The 19,135-nt window shown below is 39.9% G+C and overlaps 1 protein-coding gene across 3 annotated transcripts in view; it reads left to right on the top strand.

Annotated features, from left to right (window-relative positions):
* Positions 1–19,135, top strand: part of LOC111147028 (sodium leak channel, non-selective) — a 291,306-nt gene that overhangs the window by 204,315 nt on the left and 67,856 nt on the right. For all 3 annotated transcript variants that reach the window (XM_022502882.1, XM_022502881.1, XM_022502880.1), the window contains 2 exons: positions 2,854–2,990; positions 5,158–5,296. In XM_022502882.1, coding sequence (XP_022358590.1) covers positions 2,854–2,990; positions 5,158–5,296 — 276 coding nt within the window. The remainder of the gene's footprint in view (positions 1–2,853; positions 2,991–5,157; positions 5,297–19,135) is intronic.

Raw genomic sequence — 19,135 nt, 5'->3', positions numbered from 1 at the left:
CAAATATTGTAGCTGGCCCTGAATACGAATAATGAAACACACCTGCCCCCTGCAAGGATCCTTGTCCTGAGACACTTGTCCTCCTAGCCATGATAGTCTCAGGGTAAAGAGAAACAGTGTCCAAGTCACCACACGCTGGAATTTCAACTACCTTATGTAGTGGATTTGGTAGTGAACCCCCAAAATCCATGTCCACCTAGAACCTCAGAATGGGACCTTATTTGGAAATTAGACATTTGCAGACATGATCAGTCAAGATCACCCTGCCTTAGGGTGGACCCTAATTTAAGGGATTGGCATCTTTGTCAGAGAAAAGAAAAGGAGACCCAGAGAGACCCAGAAACACACAGGGAAGAAGGCCTTGTGATCTCAGAGGCACATAACGCAGTGAGGCAGCTACGTGGCTCAGGGAACACCAGGATTGCCATGGAGCTGAGTCAAGGAAGGATTCCTTCCTAGAGCCATCAGAGAGAGCACAGCACTGCTGGCTTCTTGATTTAGAGAGTCCAGCCTCCAGCATCCTGGGAGAAGCCTCTGGAAATAAAAGTAGCATCATCTTATTTTTCTTCCTCTCCCCCTTTGCTCCTTACCTTGAGCTTCCGGCACTTTGCACCTCAGCTAGAACAGCTGTTATGTTTGCCATTATCTGTGCGCAGACCCGTCTCTCCGTTACAGCGCGGGCTCCGTGAGAGCAAATACTGTGTCTCAGATACTTGTGTATCCTCAGAACTAAACAGGGAACCTGGCCTTTGGGATTTGATTTATAAGTGACTCTACTGATATGTAAATAAATGAGTCAGCAAAAGCATGAATTAAATACCTCATTTCTGCCCCATCTTCTCGGCCTGTCTTTGGCCTTATATAATCGCCTTTCTCTCTGGTCTGACTTAACATATTAACTGCGTTTTCTTTTTCTCTGTGCTCTTCTTACCACTGACAAATATCTTTCTGCCAGTTATGCCAGAAAATAAGTCTCTTCCTTATGAATTTCTTTGTTTACATATGGAGCCATTTTTCTTTTGCTTTAGGATTTATTTATTTGAGAGAAAGCTGGGGAGGGGCAGAGGGAGAGGGAAAGAGAGAATCCCAGGCAGACTCCCTGCTGAGCACAGAGCCCACTGTGGGGCTCGATCTCACGACCCAGAGATCACGACATGAGCCAAAACCAAGAGTCGGACACTTTACCGACTGAACCACCCAGGCGCCCCCGGAGCCATTTTTTTTCATTGCCTGTATCTCATGGAAATGCTAGCAGTCTGTGTTCTGCACCTTGGGGAGCTAACTCCTCATCACTCTCACCATCCGAGCCATCAGCATGATTGGGATCATGCTGCGGGGGGTTCCATCGGGGAGAGAGGAAGGCAACGAACACCAGGCTCCTCTTCTCCAAATGAGGTCACCACCCAAGTCAGAAATCCACAGACAAGCCTCCACATTAAATAAGACATATGTTGGCTACAGTAAAATATTAACACTATACAAAACAGAAATGTAAGAACAGTTTCTGAAGTCGGCGAGAAATGAGGCACGTTTTCTGAACTAGAAGTAAGCCTATAATCTCACTATGAGTTCACACCCGATTGGACAACTGAGCCGTATATTGTATTGAAATTGGGTGTTCCCCCAAACGCAGTGCTCCTGTCCTCTCTGGCCAGTTTGGACACCCCCGCTTGGGGAGGAGGGAAGAGTTGCCACCTTTCTTCCCATTATAAGAGTTATAACGTTCTCCGCCTCCCCTGCTCATCTTTCCACAAACCGGAGACAGGCTGGCATTATAAAGTAAAAGTCTACCCAGCAAGGGATGAGAAGCTGCTGGTGTTGGAAACATGCTTCTCGAACCCCCCAGAGAGGCTGCCTGATGTGCTGGACCCTGGGACAGGATCAGGGTTCCGAGATGCAAGCTGGAGGGCGGAACCGGAGATGGGTGCACGTGGAGAGGGTAGCCTTGTCTATAGAGAGCTCCGAGAGAAGTAAGGGAGGTTGCAAGAGAAGGCAGCCTCAGAGAGAGAATAAGGTGCAGTGAGAGGGGTAGAAGCACCCTGCTCCAATTTTCAGGCCAGGGTTATGCCAGCCAAATCTACCCTTACGACGGCTCCTTCACTCAGCACTGGTGCCATTTAATGATGTCATGTCTCAGGCTCCCTGACCTCTAATTTGTAGAAATATTAAACAGATGTGAAAAATAGAAAAACCATCCTGTACATAGATAGATGATAGATGATGAATACCGTTTGCTTGTCATTTCCTGCAAAGATATTTTAGGACATATAATGTAATAATTCCCAAGCATCTTTACAAGGACATAAACAAGTCTCCCTGTAGGTACCAAATGCGTTGTTTCCGTTTTGAGCTTTCCTTTTTGAATCTGCTGGAACAAAAGACCAGTTTTCTTGACAGTTTCGCTCTTTACACGTATTACCACTTAGGAGACTTTGGAGTTCCGTTTATTTTTATTCTTTTGGTTTGCTGTTCTAGCACACATCTGTGTAAAATGAATTTTGTCATGTTACTGTATATGCTAGAGATAAGTAAACAATAAAAATAATGGTTGGTGTGAAAGGGGGTTTATATTTAGCAATAAAAGAACCTAATTTTTTTTTTCTTCGAATTATTTGTTCTGCTTTAGTTTTTTGCTTGATTAAGTTTGGGTTTTGTTTTGCGGGTGGTTCAAGTTCCTGCGGACCCTGGGCCGGTAGGTGGCGGGCGGGAAAGTGCACTAGTGGGACTCTGCTGCCATCTACCGTTTGTCGTGCGTCAACTCACTGTTCCCCTGATGCAAAAAAAGCTCCTGGCCACCTAGGACTTGAGAGTACAGTAAGTTCCCCTTTTCCTTCTGCCTGTTTTTTTCTTTAGTTAAAGCAAAGTGAAGCGAACGCGGACACCAAAGAGAAGCTCCCTTTGCGACTTCGAATCTTTGAGAAATTTCCAAACAGACCACAAATGGTGAAAATCTCAAAGCTTCCTTCAGATTTTACCGTTCCTAAAATCAGGTATTAACCCATTTATTTTGTTGTATATGCCACATACACTGTCAGGGATTTATCTTAAATCTGATTCAGCCCTTCTTTCAAATCATGTTTGAAAGAGGTATTTTTTTTTCTATTTTTAAGTTATTTCTATTCCTACTCTCTCTAGCTCTGTTTTAAAAACCATTGTCCCCTTTAAGCAATATATTCAGAACAGTCATTTGACATTTGACGGTTGCATTCGCCAAAACAAGAAGGTTGCTTCCACCTGCTTCTCCCTGAGATGCCCCTCAGGGATTCCACTTCCCAGATAACTGGCACAGATGCTCAAGGTTGCAGGTAGACCCCAACCTCTGACCTTTAGCCATATAAGGATAAACGTGCCTCTTGTGGCCTTTTATTCTCAAGTAAATAGAGAAATGCCACCAGTCGGGCTTCTGTATTACTGTAATAGCATTCATTTAGAATGTCATGTCTGATTACGATAGGTTTTGTCTTCCACTTTTTTTTTTAAGCTTAAAAATTCTTTCATACATCTTAGACAAGAACAGTATTGCTGTATAAAGACTGGCTTAAAAGCATGTTAAGTCTGTTATTGTTTCTTTATGCATCGTAAACAATGTAACTATTACGGGAGAAAATGGTACCTCGTTCCTTCTCATCTTTAACCTGTTCTTAATTTAGCATGGATACAACGTTAGAAGGAAAACCCTGGTGAGATGGCTTGTCCAACACTTTCTCCTCAAGCTCTAATGGCCCCTTGTCTCCCATTTTTAAAAGAAAAAACATGGCATTTCCCACTTTGACTAATTTGGTTTCCTACCACTTTGCCCTTCAGTGAAGCATTTGCGTAAATGATGGTTTAAAACATTTATTTTTAGTAATTAAAGGCTATTATTTCAATTGTAGCTCAAAAATTACAAATAGAACCAAAACAGTTGCAATATGAGATTTTTTATTTTTTTAGCATTGCATGTGCATTTAATTTTTTTAATGTTGTGCTAAAATACATACGGCATTAAATTTATCATCTTAATCCTTCTTAAAGGTACAGTTTAGTAGTGGTAAGTACGTTCATGTTCTTACGCAATCTACATCCAGACCCTTTTCTTTCTATTGCAAGACCAAAAAGCTATACACATTAGACAGTAACTCCCCATTGCCTATACTGCTAACCCCCAGTACCCACCATTCTACCTCCTGCCTCTATGAATTTGACTATTCTAGGCACCTCATATAAGTGGAATCATATAACATTTGTCTTTTTGTGAGTGGCTTATTTCACTTAGCATAATGGAAATATAACATTTCCCAAAGATTTTATTTATTTATTCATTTGAGAGACAGAGCACATGTGTGCAAGCCAGAGTAGGGGGAGAGGGAGAGAGAGAGAGAATCTCAAGCAGACTCTGTGCTGAGTGAGGAACCTGATGCAGGGCTCAAGCCTACGATCCTGAGATCACGACCCGAGCCAAAATCAAGAGTCAGCTGCTTAACCAACTGAGCCACCCAAGTGCCCCCAGTATGACATTTTAATGTAACTAGTTCTAAAAATAATTGTGTGGGGGGTTATAAAAATATGAGACTGGTTATGGTGCCATAATATTTAAAATTCAAATGGAAATATATTTGCATTTCTGATTTTTAAAAAATTTTATCTTCAAAATAGGAAGTATAAAAGAGCTACAAATTAGATTCAAGATTAGTGGTTATTTGAAAAGATGTTATTTGAATTCTCACCATGCTTTGGAGATCAGATGAAGCAAGCTTCTTTTGAGTTATTTTGAGTTTTTCAATGTAAAATTATCTCTTGAGGATTCTTATGATGAGTAGAAGTCAGAGAGATGAACTACTTCTTCCAAGTCTTAGAGGGGATTAAAAAAAAAAAAAAGTTTTACCACAATGGGATTCAAAAAAATACCATCAATGACTGAAAATTATTGCTTAAAAGTTATTTCAGGGACATCAGTTTTTTGTTTTGTTTTGTTTTTTAAAGAAAACTGCTTAAAATTCAGAAGCTTTCTCTAAATTAAGTACTTTGCTATCTAAGTCTAAACACCACTCTTAGCATGATGTGTCTTATTTTCTTTGAACCTTTGTCACCTTTATCTGAGCTCAGGCAAACACATCAGTGTAAAATGCCATCCATTTCATTAACAATGCTTGACATGTGTGTACTTCATTTGCAAAGGGAAAGTTTCATGAAGCAGTTCATTGATCGTCAGCAACAGGACACCTGCTGCCTCTTACGAAGCCTTCCGTCCACCTCTTCCTCATGTGATCACTCCAAACGGTCTGCAATCGAAGACAACAAATACATCGACCAAAAAGTAAGAATCTTATCGACGGAGAATAGAGAAGTGGTGGAGGGAGTAGAGGGAGGTGGGAGGGGGATGGGCCAGATGAGGGATGGGGATTAAAGAAGGCATTTGTTGTGATGAGCACTGGGTGTTGTAAGGAAGTGGTGAATCACTGAATTCTGCTCCAGAAACCAAGATTGCACTAAATGTTAACTAATGAAATTTAAATTAAGAAAAAGTAAGAATCACTACTTCAAATTACCAAAGTTTTCTTAAGCATATATGATAGAGAAAAGAACTACATAACTTTGGGCTGATGTGGGGTCCTGACATCTAATGTCTCAAGAGAACAATGAAGGAAATAATTTTGTTTGTAGAAGAAATCGTTAAACCTAACATTTGTAAATTTATGAATTTTAATTTCACATTTGTCCACATCAGCCTTTGTGCCGTGCCAGATAGCAGCCCTGTGACTTTGAGAGGTAGAGAGCCTCCCCAACCCTGCATTTCCTCACATGCAGAAGACTGATTACTGACGGTCAGCCCAGGTTTAACAGTGGCTGTATGCTGCCTGTTGCAAGAGACCACGTTTATTCCAGTTATTGTTTCAGGGGAAAAAAACCAAAGCAAGTTTCTCTGAAATCAGTCAAAATAACTTCCGCATGCTTAGTATGTAGCAGGAATTATTGCTATGTATGTTAGCTTGTTCATGTTGTGATTTATCTATTGATCACTGAAAAGTGGATAGGGAATTTTTCCCCTCAGATTCCACAGTTAGAAAAAGAGAGATTGCGGTGCCCAGGTGACTCAGTGGGTGAAGCATCTGACTCTTGGTTTTAGCTCAGGTCATAATCTCAGGGAGGTGAGATGGAGCCCCGTGTCAGGCTCTGCACTGGGCGTGGAGCCTGCTTAAGAGTCTCTCCCTCTTCCTCTACTCACTCACTCTCTCCCCCTCTAAAAAAAAAAAAGAAGAAGAAGAAGAAGAAAAGAAAAGAAGGAAAGGAAAGAAAAGATCAATAACAGATTTTGTAAAAGGTCTTGAACATTAGAGTTCACAAAAGCATCTAATTCACTTGCAAGTGTTTTACTCCGAAAGTCTTAGTTTATTTTTTTATTCCTTTGAATTGTGGCTGCCCTTTTTCTGTTGCTTATGATCAAATGTGTATTTCTTCATTATCACATGAAAATCAAATACCAGCTCCTTCATCCTTTAAGATTCTCTGTTCCCCCATCCCCATCCCACAAGGATTAGGCTTTCCTCCTACCTGGGCCTTTCTCCTCTGCTTCTTTTCTCCTACCCCCTCCCCACATCTCTTCCTTCCCTCTCCATAGCATCTGGTCCTCTGCTGAGGTTCTGTGATTTTGTTCTCAACTATGATGACGATGATTTCCCTGTAGTATGTCTCTTCTTGTTCAAGGGTTTCCATTTATTGATTTTCTTCAGTCACCTACAGACGTTACTTCTCTCTCTTTTCCAATATTGCAGAGGACAAGCCTGATGCTGATATCATTTTTTTTTTTTCCATTTGAAGGTAATTAGGTTTTTCTTTGGTGGTTGGTTGGTTGGTAGGTTTTTCTGGTTTGAGGAAGCTTTTAAGACTTTCTACACATCCTGGGAGTTCAGAAACCCTACCAGGATATATTTTGTATGTCTTTTCTCACCAGAGCTGCCATAACTGGGGAGTCTTTTCAGTTTGTAGACTGAGATATTATCAGGAAAATTTTCATTTATTACTTGTTCAATGATTACTTTTCCATCTGCTCCTTTTTTCTCTTACCTTTTCTCTTATGACTGCCATCTCTCTGTTTTTCTTCTGTATTTTTGAAATAATTGTTGTACTTAATCTCCCAAGCCACTAAATTGATCTCAACTGACAGCATCCTTTGCTTTTAAATTTTGAGTGGGAAATCACAAAATGCATGCACATGAACTCAATATCCTCCTTAAGGACTTCAACTGTTTTGTTTTTTTTTTTAATAGTGAATTTGTCACATTCTTGTCCTCAGTTATATTTCATTCAATATGGATGCGAAAGAGCTCGTGTTGGTGGATAATCGGGTGGGAGGATAATGGCCTGGTTTCAGCCAATCAGCCTGAAATTGCATATTTCATACTAGAACACAGATTGTTTGATTTTATAATTTATATCAGAAGCAGACTTTAGGCCAGAGGTGTGGAATGAACCCCTAGCCTGGGCTGTGATTCCGACCTGCTATCTCCAGGAAGAGCACCAAGAGCTCATAGTAGTTATGCCCAAAGTCTGCATAAATCCCCCACCTGCTCTTTTAAATCACTAAGAACATTATCCCACTGGAAACACAAAATTGAAATTAGCCCATGAAATTTTATTCTCTGTCTGAAAGCAAACGTGATGTTTCTCACACTTCCTGAACAGAGTGTTTTGAAATGGTGAGGAAGAAGATAAAAAAGTTGTTGGCAGGTGTGGAGGTGGTTGGAGGGTGGTCTGAGGAGACTCTGGCACATTCTGTGCACCCCTCTGGGTGACTGCTGCCATCCCTGCCCCAGGGATCCCTGGGTTAGGTCACATGGAATTTCAAATGCCATTTCTGATTGCCTTAATGTCCTTATATTTTTGTGGCTTCTTCTTAGCTTCTCATTTGACAGTTCTTTTTAACTAACCAAAAGGAAGATAACAGTTATAGTTTTATTCGGTAATCTTACAAATGAGGCTTTCTTATAATCTCCTAAAATCTAAAGAACTAGCAAAGACACGGCTCCTTGGTGGTCTCCACATCACTCAGCATCTTAAAGGAGACTAGAATTTTCTGAAGACCCCAGACAGTCCCCAAACTATAAGGTTGGCTGATTCCAGCACACCATATGTGATCTTACGTGAGGAACATGACCAGTGACGGTTAGGTTGGCCTTCATCCCATGCAAGCCTTGTTGGCCCATGATAGGTAACCTACAGTTGGGCTAATGTCATTTACCCCCCCATGAGCTTCATTCTCTGGGTCCATCCTCCAGTTGGGAAGGTGAGATGTAGAGAACGTATTTTCTTTTCATCTCAGGAGCACCTACCCTGGTATGGCGGCAGTAGCAAGATTTGTACCATGCTACCCTTCCTTCTTAAAGCTCTGGCTCTATTTAGGCCTCCGGGAAAGTCACCTTCACTCCTTTCAAGTTCCCAGGGTTTCCAGCCTCAGCTGCCATCAGCTCCTGCCATTCTTCATAAATACTTGGAACCTCTTGTCTTTGTTGAGGGCCATCAGCCAGGAACACCCAAAACAGAGAACCAACTTAATGAATTTCAACATGAGGATACATAAGGGGGACAGAAATAGAAGAGGGAGCAGTCTGGTGTTTTGAATTTTTAAATATGCCAAGCCTTTTTTGTTTGTCTTAAGAAACCCTAAAGCCACATAAAATTACAGAAACACACAACAAAAATCCTGAACAGAGACCACACCTCTCTTAGCTCCTCTGATAAACTATTTTTCAGCGAGCACTTGGACATTTCTGTGACAGCCCCGGCGGCCTTCGGAAATGCCAGGCCGCGTCAAGGGGATGGCAAGGTTTCTCACTCCATGTGAAGAAATTCCCCCAGCACCGTACAACACAAACTGAGGCTGTTTTTCCTCAAAGAGTAGTAAGAAATAAGAAGTCAATGAGGGGGGCGCCTGGGTGGCTCAGTGGGTTAAGCCGCTGCCTTCGGCTCAGGTCATGATCTCAGAGTCCTGGGATCGAGCCCCGCATCGGGCTCTCTGCTCTCTAGGGGAGCCTGCTTCCTCCTCTCTCTCTGCCTGCCTCTCTGCCTGCTTGTGATCTCTCTGTCAAATAAATAAATAAAATCTTTAAAAAAAAAAAAAAAAAAGAAGTCAATGAGGGGCTGGCTTATCAGTGATTCCCATGACGTGAAAAAGAGGAACATTAAGAGAAAATGTCACCCTTCACAATTACCTGTCAGGAGGAACTTCTGACTCCCGCTAGACTAGAGGGAACCACTTTTCCCATTGCCCAGGAGAACACTGAGTGCCCACGAACCTGAAGATCCTGAGTAAAGGGATAAAACAAAATAAAACAAAACAAAAACCTGACAACAAAAGGTGGGGATGTTTTTGAGTAAGCGACGCCGGAAACGTGAAAGCACCGGGCAGGCAGGATCTTCTCCCAGTCTTTACCCTGGCTTCCAACAACCCTGAGTGACTCTGTGGCAGCCTCGCTTTGCAGACCGTGTTGTTAAAAATGGTTCTGATTACCTTTATCATGTTGTTTAAAACACCTGTCCTTCCCCGCATAGGAAACTAGCAAGCAAAAACACAAAATCTTTATGTTATTATTGCAGATCCTAAAGGGAAAGGACAGGAAACAGTGCTTTCCCTTTCCGATTCCATAGAAATGGGCATTCCCCAGGCTAATTCCCCCATCCCTCTCTCCTCCCGCTTCTCCACCTGGGGCACCAACCAGGGGTTTCCTCTTCTCCTGGTTAAAGGATAACCCACATCTCTTGAGAGGAGTTTTTCTAGTTTTCAAGCAAAAGGCAATGGTTTTCTACTCCTATTTTTTGGTCCCTATTATTGCAATTAAACTCTGGGTTTCTTAAGTAGAGTACTTGTTAGTAAATTGAGATGTGACCTTGCTTTTCCAGTAACTGGGTAATGGGAGCAGCCCACTCTGTCCTCCCAAGTGAGTCATCTCCGTGAAGGCAGGGTTTCCTGCTCCCCTCCTTGGTCGGATATGGGGACTCTCACCGTCCTGTAGCTGAGCTCCCCCACCTTTCTGCTCTGCTGTCTTGGCTACCGTGCCATGTCAGGGGGCAGAACCTCACAGTGTCTGGAGAACACGAGGGAACCACACAGTCACGACAGCCTGAGACAGACACACGGATGAGGTCTGTCCCAGCCACCCCCTTGTGCCCGCACACTTCCTAGTACAGTTTCGGAAGTCACGTGATAAAGAACAGGGAGTGTTTCCCTGACAATAGGGCAATGTCTGTCTTCTCTCATACCTGCCTCCTCACTGCTAAGCATGTAGCGATTCCCATAGTAAGCCTTCACCCTTATCAGCTAACCCATGCACAAAATGAGGAAAGCGATCCAAGTAATACTACGTTTTCTTTACCCTTTTCATCTCCGTAAGTCTTCACGCTCACTCAGTCATTCAGCAAACGCTTAGGGAACACCTGTTATTCACTCCTCGGGGCCACGGGAATTCAGCACTGCATGAGCTGTGAGCTGTGCCCTTTAGAAGTGTTTAGCGTAATGGGAAGAAACATGTGTAAATGCATGGAAGTGGAAAGTGTTGCAGGAACCTGAGACAGGACCCCCTGAACCCTCCCCTTACAGGAGCAGGAAGCTTGAGCGTGCAGGAGGAGGGTGCTCCAAGCGGAGAGGGAAGCAGGCAGGAAAGAGCAGGACGCGGTAGATGCTTGGGCATAAGGAAGGGTTCGTCGTGAGAAGCAGAACGGAAGAGCGATTGTGACCACAGTGATAAGTGATGCAGGTTCCGATCCTCATCTATAAAGTAGAGAAAATTCTTATTTTGGGGGTTTGTTACAAGGATTAAATAATATATGTTAAATGCCTAGCATTGCACTGACAAAGCATATGTCATGTGCATCTAATACCAGATAAGAAAGGTTACTGATGCTAAATCATACCATGAATTCATAAGCAAATAGATTTACTTTCATCAGTCAAGACAAGGACTTTCACTTACACAAGTTAACCTTTGGCTGTAATGGTCTAGTTAAGCATGGTATATTAATTGCCCGTTTGTTTTCTTCATTGTTCATGAATCTGCCTTTTTTTTTTTTTTTAGTTTGTTTTTTGTGTGTGTGTGTGATATTTCAGTGAATACCCCCACCGCCTCTATAGTGTCTTAGACTCTCAAGAAGTAAATTAAATTGCTCCGGAAAGATTTACTTTTTACAAAGCCTTGTTGATTGCCAGACAGTGTTTTGTATTCTTCGATGTGATTATAGAGTGTTTGATGAGTTGTTCCAGTAACTCTGTACATAGTAAGTTACTGATCTATAATTTCCAGGATAGTTTACTGACCGAAAAAAGAGAGGGAGAACAGCCTATTTTCATCTTTAGGGCTTTTGCTCTTCTGAAAGAATTTTCTAAAATAATAGCTTAGCCTCTCCGCAGTGCCACTCAAGACGCATCTCTAGGCGGAGAGTGGGAGACGACATGGCACCACCACCTCACCGGGGAGTTACAAACAGTGTGGTCCAGGGGAGGGAAGAAGCAAGGTTCGTCAGCCCCAATGTGAAAACCCTCCGTACTTCTCTCTTTAGCTTAAAAATATATTCTTGGATAATTGATTCACTCCCAAAAATGGAAACAAAAAGATACAAAATTTAAATGAAAACTTTTTCTTAGCAATTTTTATTGATCTTTGCAGGATGTTTTTGAGCTCAGATCCAAATGCAACCGAGTTCAACTGCAGGTTTTTCTGTTTGATGTGTATTTCTTGAGGGCCTTCCTACGCGAACCATGTCCAGGGGTCGGGTAATAAACACGTTTTGCTGCTTTCAATCAACGTGAGAGGAGGAATTTGCATATTTTGTTGTGCAGTCACTTTGGGTTTGGGGTTCTCAGTGGTCTGCTTGCATTTCCTTAAGTGTCCGTCCACTGGAGGTCAAAGGTTAATGCGTCTTAGGATCGAGCATCTTCTATAGATAATGGGGAAGGCTTTTAACCACAAGTCTTCAGTGCTGTTTTCAAAACAGGTGTCAGAGCTCTGAATTTGCAGCTAATCCTATCTGTGAAATTGTTGCTCTACTGTTTCAATGTTCTTCTTTCTGGAATCCAGTTGGACTCCTAAGTGTTACTTTCCATTAAGCGTAGTGCCAGTCTCAGTTGGTATTGTTGTTCTTGTTGTTTGAATCTGAAGGCCAAATACAACTGAATCATATTTGGAGAGCAAGCACAGCTCCCTCGTATTATCTGAGTGCTTTGGATTTTAAATTCTCAAACAGCTGCATGGTTAAAAGCATCTGGCACTTTCTCCCAGAATCATAAATCCACTCTTTTTTTTTTTTTTTAATCTGGGCAGGGTTTCAGTCTTAGTCTTTCTGTTTATATGAGCTGTAACCAGGAAATTCTATGCTAGGTGTATATTAGAGAGTATGTTACAGCTTCTCACTGGTGAGCCCTGGATAGGGAGCATATCTGTCTGTAAAGACACAGCTTCTCCCTCACCTTTTGCATCTTTGGTATCAGTATACTAGGCTAGCTGGTGTGTAAATTGTTGGAGATTTGGCTGAATCTCCAATGACCCAAGCTTTAGCGACAAAAGCGTTGCCATGCAATTCAAGCATAAAGAAGTCAAGCCCGTTAAGTTTCCAATCATTTAGTCTCAACTTTCACCAGCTTTGCTATCTATTGTGTGAACTGATGCCTTTCAAAATGAATAGTCCTCCTCTGTAATTTTTACCCAATTCGCATTTGTTATTTCAAGGATTTGCTCCATAAGAAAAAAATATGTAGAACAGAGAAGAGTCATCTTTAATATTAAGCGATGTATTTTCTCTTTAAATATATTTCAAAAACAAATCACAGGCAGGACTGGACAGTGGAGGACGATGTAATGGACAAGGAATACACCATCCTTTTTGTATGAAGGTTTTGATCTAGTGAAATTCACAGAAAAATAAAAAGATGTTTCACACACAGAACAATGACCAACATGTGTAAGTTACCCTGGAGTCCGAATGAAGACTGTGTGTGTGTGTGCGCATGTGTGTGCGTGTGTGTGTGTGTGTACCTATTTATAGATTTTTTAACTTTTATGCCTGGTGTTTTTTCAGGGTTCAGAATTTGTAATGTTGAAATAACAAGATCAAAGATCTCAACCCATCATCTAAAACTGCCTTTCCACAAAACTCACATTCTAAGACATATTTCAAAGCTTCAAAACATGCTATTATAATGATATTCACCTTTGTGTACATTGTAACATGACCATTTTAATTTTGTTGCCACCTACGCTAATCACCTTTTAAAATTCGTTCTTTCCAAGCATAATGTCGATTTTATAAAAAGTTTATTTTATAGAAACATTCTGTTATACACATGATCTGTCATATTCACTTAGGGATTAGTCTTTGGTTCACAGGTGCATGAAAAATTAAAATACACTTGAATGACGTACCTACCACCTTCAACCTATGTAATTTTAAGTAATTGCTTATTTCCAATTATGACATTTTATGTGGGAGACTTATTCAATAAAGCAGTTAATTACAATAATTACACTACTCTTTTCTAGCAGAACTGACATTCATCAAGCCCTGTTCATTGGACCATGGTTTTGTGCTTTGTGGCCATATGTTTTTATAAATGTGTTTCCATTTATTATCAACCTGTTAATATTTTCAAAAAGAAAAATATGGCTCTCAAACTTTTTCTCACTTACAAACGGAAATATATTGTTAACAACTCCAAATCAGAAAAAGTTAGTCAAATACTTAGAATATTTATGGTTTTCTGCCTCAACTATATACTAACACCTTCATTTTGAAGGAGGTTATCAGAGTGAAACTATGGCTCTTCAGACTAGCACTGCAGCATCCCAAAGGAAGCTAGTATTTATTTCCTGATAGCTCTAGGCTGACTTGCAGACTGATGAATAAATTGAATTAATAATTTGCTTAATTGAAAGTGGTTATGGGTCCCAGATTTCAAGAAATCGGTAGACATAAAATATAAATACTCTTACCATACTAGCATTAATAGGTTAGAAAAGTTATTGATCTCCTTTAATGTTTCAGGGTCATTGTTCTGAAAATCAGGTATGCATGTATAGAACAAAGGAGAAATATGGCCAGTTAAGCTTTTGCATTAGGATTTGGGTTAAGAGGAAGTTTTATGTAGAAACCAAATCTTTCAAGTCAAGCAAACAACATTGTATCACAGTATATTTTGGAAAAAAATTTTTTTGTACTGTTGAGCTTAGTACATTTTACATAAACATTGTGTTTAGCAACAAGATTTGAACACTGCCTCTATACAATTGAGACTTCTAATTGTAATTCTTCAGTTTGCAATTTGGAGGACCAAAACAGCATAATTCCTATGAATGTCAGACTTTTCACTTGTAAAAAAGTTATAATAGTACCTACCTCTAAGGATTAATTTGAAAACTCAGTTTAAATTATGTATATAATACTTCAGCACATGATCAAAGAGCCAGGAAAATTAATAAGGATTTAGAAGATTTGTAATACACAGTTGACCAGCCTTCATTCAACCACTAGAGAAAACACATTCAGATTGAGGGACATATAAACAATTTACAAGACACGGCCACTTATGAACACAAAAGAATTCTAAACATAAACCAAATCGGTATCCTAGAGAAGACATTTTTTGACCAAATTGTAATAAAATTAGAAACTAAATAACAACCACAAGAACACCAACACATTTCAAAATTTAAAAATCACTTCTTAATAATTTAAGGAGCATAGAAGAAACTGCATGGAAATAAAAAGTTTCTAGAACTGAAAACTAATGAACACCATATAGCTCAAACCTGTGAGAAGCAGCTAAAGCCATGTTTAGAGGGAAAATTATAGCTCTGAGTGCATATTTAGTAAAGGAATAAAGGCTGACAGTCATCCAAATATTTAACTCAAGAATTTATAAAAAGACTAACCAAGAAAACATGAAGACAGCAGAAAAAAATATATATAAAAGTAGATATTAATCAAACATGAAGAAGAAAGCAATAAATGATATCAGTAAAGCTAAAATTTTGTTCTTTGAAAGGACAAATAAAAATGAGAAATCAGAGTGCCTGGGTGGCTCAGTGGGTTGAGCCTCTGCCTTCCGCTCAAGTCATGATCTCAGGGTCCTCGGATTGAGGCCCGCATTGGGCTCTCTGCTCAGCGGGGAGCCTGCTTCCCCCTCTCACTCTGTCTGCCTCTCGGCCTACTTGTGTTCTTCTCTCTGTCAGATAAATAAATAAAATCTTTTTAAAAAAATGGTAGATCAAAATTCAACCAAAAAACAATCAAGGAGTCTTCTGGAGTGATGACAAAGGCATTGGCATAATTTCTTAATCTCCTTGAATTCCCACATGAAAATAAACGGAATACCTAGATAAAAACCGAAATCCATAGGCAACATTCACAACAAAATTACGTAATTCACAAACCACAAGTCAAAAAGCAGGTGCAGACAAAGCAATAACCACATGATTTGCATGGTGACTTAGCCTGTTGGGGTTGCTATAACAAATATCACAGACTGGGTGACTTAAATAATAAGAATTTATCTCTTAGAGTTCTGAGGCTGGAAGGTCTCAGATTGTGGTGCCGGCAGATTTGGTATCTGGCTCCTCTTCTTGGTTCATAGATGGCTGCCTTCACATCGTGTGTTCATGTGGCAGAAAGAAGACAGACTCTGGTCTCTTCCTCTTCTTATGAGGGCACAAATGCCATCATGGGGGCTCTAGCCTCATGGCCTCCTTTAAACCTGATTCCCTGCAGGAAGCCCCACCTCCTAATATCTTCATTTTGGTGGGGGCTAGAGTTTCAACATATGAATTTGGGGATATAAAACATGGTGTGGGCGCCTGTGGGAAAAAAGCCAAGATGAATTACAGGGCCTGTAATGTCTTTGAGACCAGGAAAACACCTGCCTATCTCCATCCAGGAGTGGAAACAAAACTAAATAGGCCAGCGGCAAGAGTGATGAAGGAAAAAATAGATCCAGATCAAATTGGTGGCATCTGTTGTCCATAACAGAGCCAGGAAATCTCAGAAAGAAGGCTGCCATATGGATCATGATGTCAAAACAACAGAAGAAACAGCTCTGAAGCTAAGAGGAAATACTAAACAGCTCAGGAAAACGAATTGTGCATAAAAATGAGCAACAGAAATTTATCAAAGTCAAATTCCCTGCAAAAGTTGTAAGGAAAAAAGAATAAGGACCAGAATACTGTCCCAATAAAGAGTGAAAATTTACCATAAAGACATACCCACAGATGGCTCAATTTATAGCATACCACGGCAAAATGAGTGAAAAGACATACAGATTCTGTAAGACTAGAATAGCAGTAAAGGTAAGAAATTCCACGTAAGGGGCTAGAATTCAGGAAAGAAGTACAGCCAACTCTTGAACAACATGACTTTGAACTGTGTGCATCCATTCATATGCAATACAGTACTATAAATGTATTTTCCTTATGATTTTCTTAGCAACATTTTCTTTCCTCTAGCTTACTTAGTTGTAAGAATTCAGGGTAGAATATATATGGCATACAAAATATGTGTTAATTGGCTATGTTATCAGTAACGCATCCTGTCAATAGTAGGCTATTAGAAGTTAAGTTTTGTTGGGGGGGTCAAAAGCTATATGCATATTTTCAACTAACTGGGGTGTCAGTGCTCCTAACCTGCATTGTTCAAGGGCCAACTGTATAAATAAAACAATGAAGACTGACTGGAAGGAACATAAAGTGATCCTATACATCAGATGATGCCTAAAGAAAACTAGGAAGTGAAGAAGAGACAATTTTAAGAAATCAAAGAGAAATGAAGAAAGAGATGAAAATGATATGAAAGGAAATGACAAATGGAAGAAATTCAAAGAAGGTCCAACATCTGCATTATAGGGGTCGTGGAAGAAGAAAACCAGAGGAAAAGCACAGAACAAGCATCAAAATTTTCTGAAATAGAAGATTTGAGGCTACACACTGAAAGGACACACCATGTATTTGAAATATTAATCACGAATGGCCAAAAATAGGATATATTCCAGACAAATTATAGGACCTTAAAAATACATATGTGTATTTATATATAAATACACATATGTATGTGTGTGTTTTATTACACAGATATATATATATGTTTTATTACATATATATTGAAAAAGGTATAACTTTTAGTTATAGAGAACAAACTGAGGGCTGCTGGGGGGATGGGTTAAATGCGTGATGGGTATTCAGGAAGGCACTTGTGTTGAGCTCTGGGTGTTATGTGTAAATAATGAATAGTGATTCATCAAAAGCAGAATTTCTACTCCTAAAACCAATATTATGTTGTATGTTAACTGGAATTTAAATAAAAACTTGAAACGAAATAATAATAATAATGTAAAACAAATAGGTATCCAGCTCAAAATGAATAAATGATGTGTAAAGGAAAGAGCATTAGTTTACCATCAGAATTTTTTGCAAGAATGTTTTATGTCAGGAGAAATTGGAGTCACATCTATAGGATACCCAGAGAGGGAATATGTGAGACAGGTTTTTTTAATATCCAGGAAAATGGACTCTCAAGTTTAAAGGGAAAAAAGAAAAACAACTTCTATTAAGATGTAGGAATGTAAATAACGTAAATGTAAGTAATGTTGTTCCTATGAGCCTTTCTCAAGGAAACTACGAGAACGCATGCTTCAGACAACCACAGTGAGTTCCAAAAATGACTCTACGATCTTGACATAAGAGCAGGTGGTAAACGTTCTTAAAGAGTGGCTGACTAACTATAACTACGTGAGGATTAAAATGAAGAGAAAAATATGTAATAGCTATTTGCTCTGCCAGTATGAGTATAGTGCAAGTGTAGAAATAAGAGGAAAATGGGAAGACTATATTGAAATACTTTTAAAATATCCATTAACTATATTATGTTAGAATAGGTAGTGTAATTCTAAGACTACTCTCCATGAAATGAGAAATAAAAATAAGTTATTATCAGATAGTCTAATGTGTGTCATCTTCTGTGTACTTGAAAATCAAGAGCCTTAATGTGGGGTTGGGAGAGGATGTAGATACAGAAGAGACACAGATGTCATATAGAAGAGATGTGGGAAATACCCTGTGTCCTGATTTAAGTTGAAAATATCAGAATAAACTCTTGCACAGGCCTCAAAACAGTGACCAACTCAGTAGCAATATCCCTGACATCTAAATTATGTTCTTGAAATCCAGTTTCTCAATAAATAAGCCAGGGCTTTTGGGAGAAAATTGTTCATATGGAATACAAAGCATATAGAAGACGAGCTTGGGATATCTTGCCATACCTAACAACAAGGAAACCTGGGCAAAGACTACTAGAGTCGGGGCAAAAAAAAAAAAACCCATAGGCCATCTTGAAAAAAATTCCCAATGAGCAGTTGGGATACTGTGACCTAACATGAGGGTAATGACTGTAATGAAATGAAACCAAATCTATGTAAATCCTTGAGTTCATAATGACGTTTTAAAATTACTAATTGGGTGCCTTCACAGGACAATAGAAAATCGATTAATTAAATAAAAATGAGTAAGTAAAGGTAAAGAGTCAACATGTACCCTACCTTTTCCACGTGAATTGTACTGCAGAGTAACCAAATAGTACAGAAAAGGAAGTCTTTTATTATGCAAGTATTCCAACTAATGAATGAGAAAGAAGTGGCAATTTTATTCACTGAATGAATCCATTATCTAGACAACAAACATCAGTACTTTTAACATCACAAAAAGAGGAACAACAGGACATCACTTGCCTTGTGATGAAAGGCTATGCCACCACCTCTGGACTTGCCAGAGCAATCAGCTGTGAGCCTGATGAGACTCTGGGCCCAGTTGTCAATCAGCAGGAAGTCCAGAAGACAGAGGAATATGTGAACTATGCCAGGAGTGTGCACTGGGGAAAATCCAGACTCCCGGAAACTTCAGGTCACATGGCCCAGGTCCTTCAACAATGAGGGGGAAAGGGAGTACCTGTGGATTAAAAGATGTCAAAGAAATTGCCAGAAAATCAGCGAGATCTACCATTGCTGGGTCCTTTAGCTCCAAGTTATTCAACCACAAAGAGCTGCAAATTTGAACCTCCTGAATTTCACGTTAAAGTGCACCGTTCTAGAAACATTTTTTGAATTAAAATTTTAAGACAAAAGATACTTCTC

Source organism: Enhydra lutris, unplaced genomic scaffold (genome assembly GCF_002288905.1).
Source record: "Enhydra lutris kenyoni isolate GAN:26980312 unplaced genomic scaffold, ASM228890v2 scaffoldscaffold15, whole genome shotgun sequence".
NCBI lineage: Eukaryota > Metazoa > Chordata > Mammalia > Carnivora > Mustelidae > Enhydra > Enhydra lutris.
This window is presented reverse-complemented; position numbering and strand designations above follow the sequence as displayed.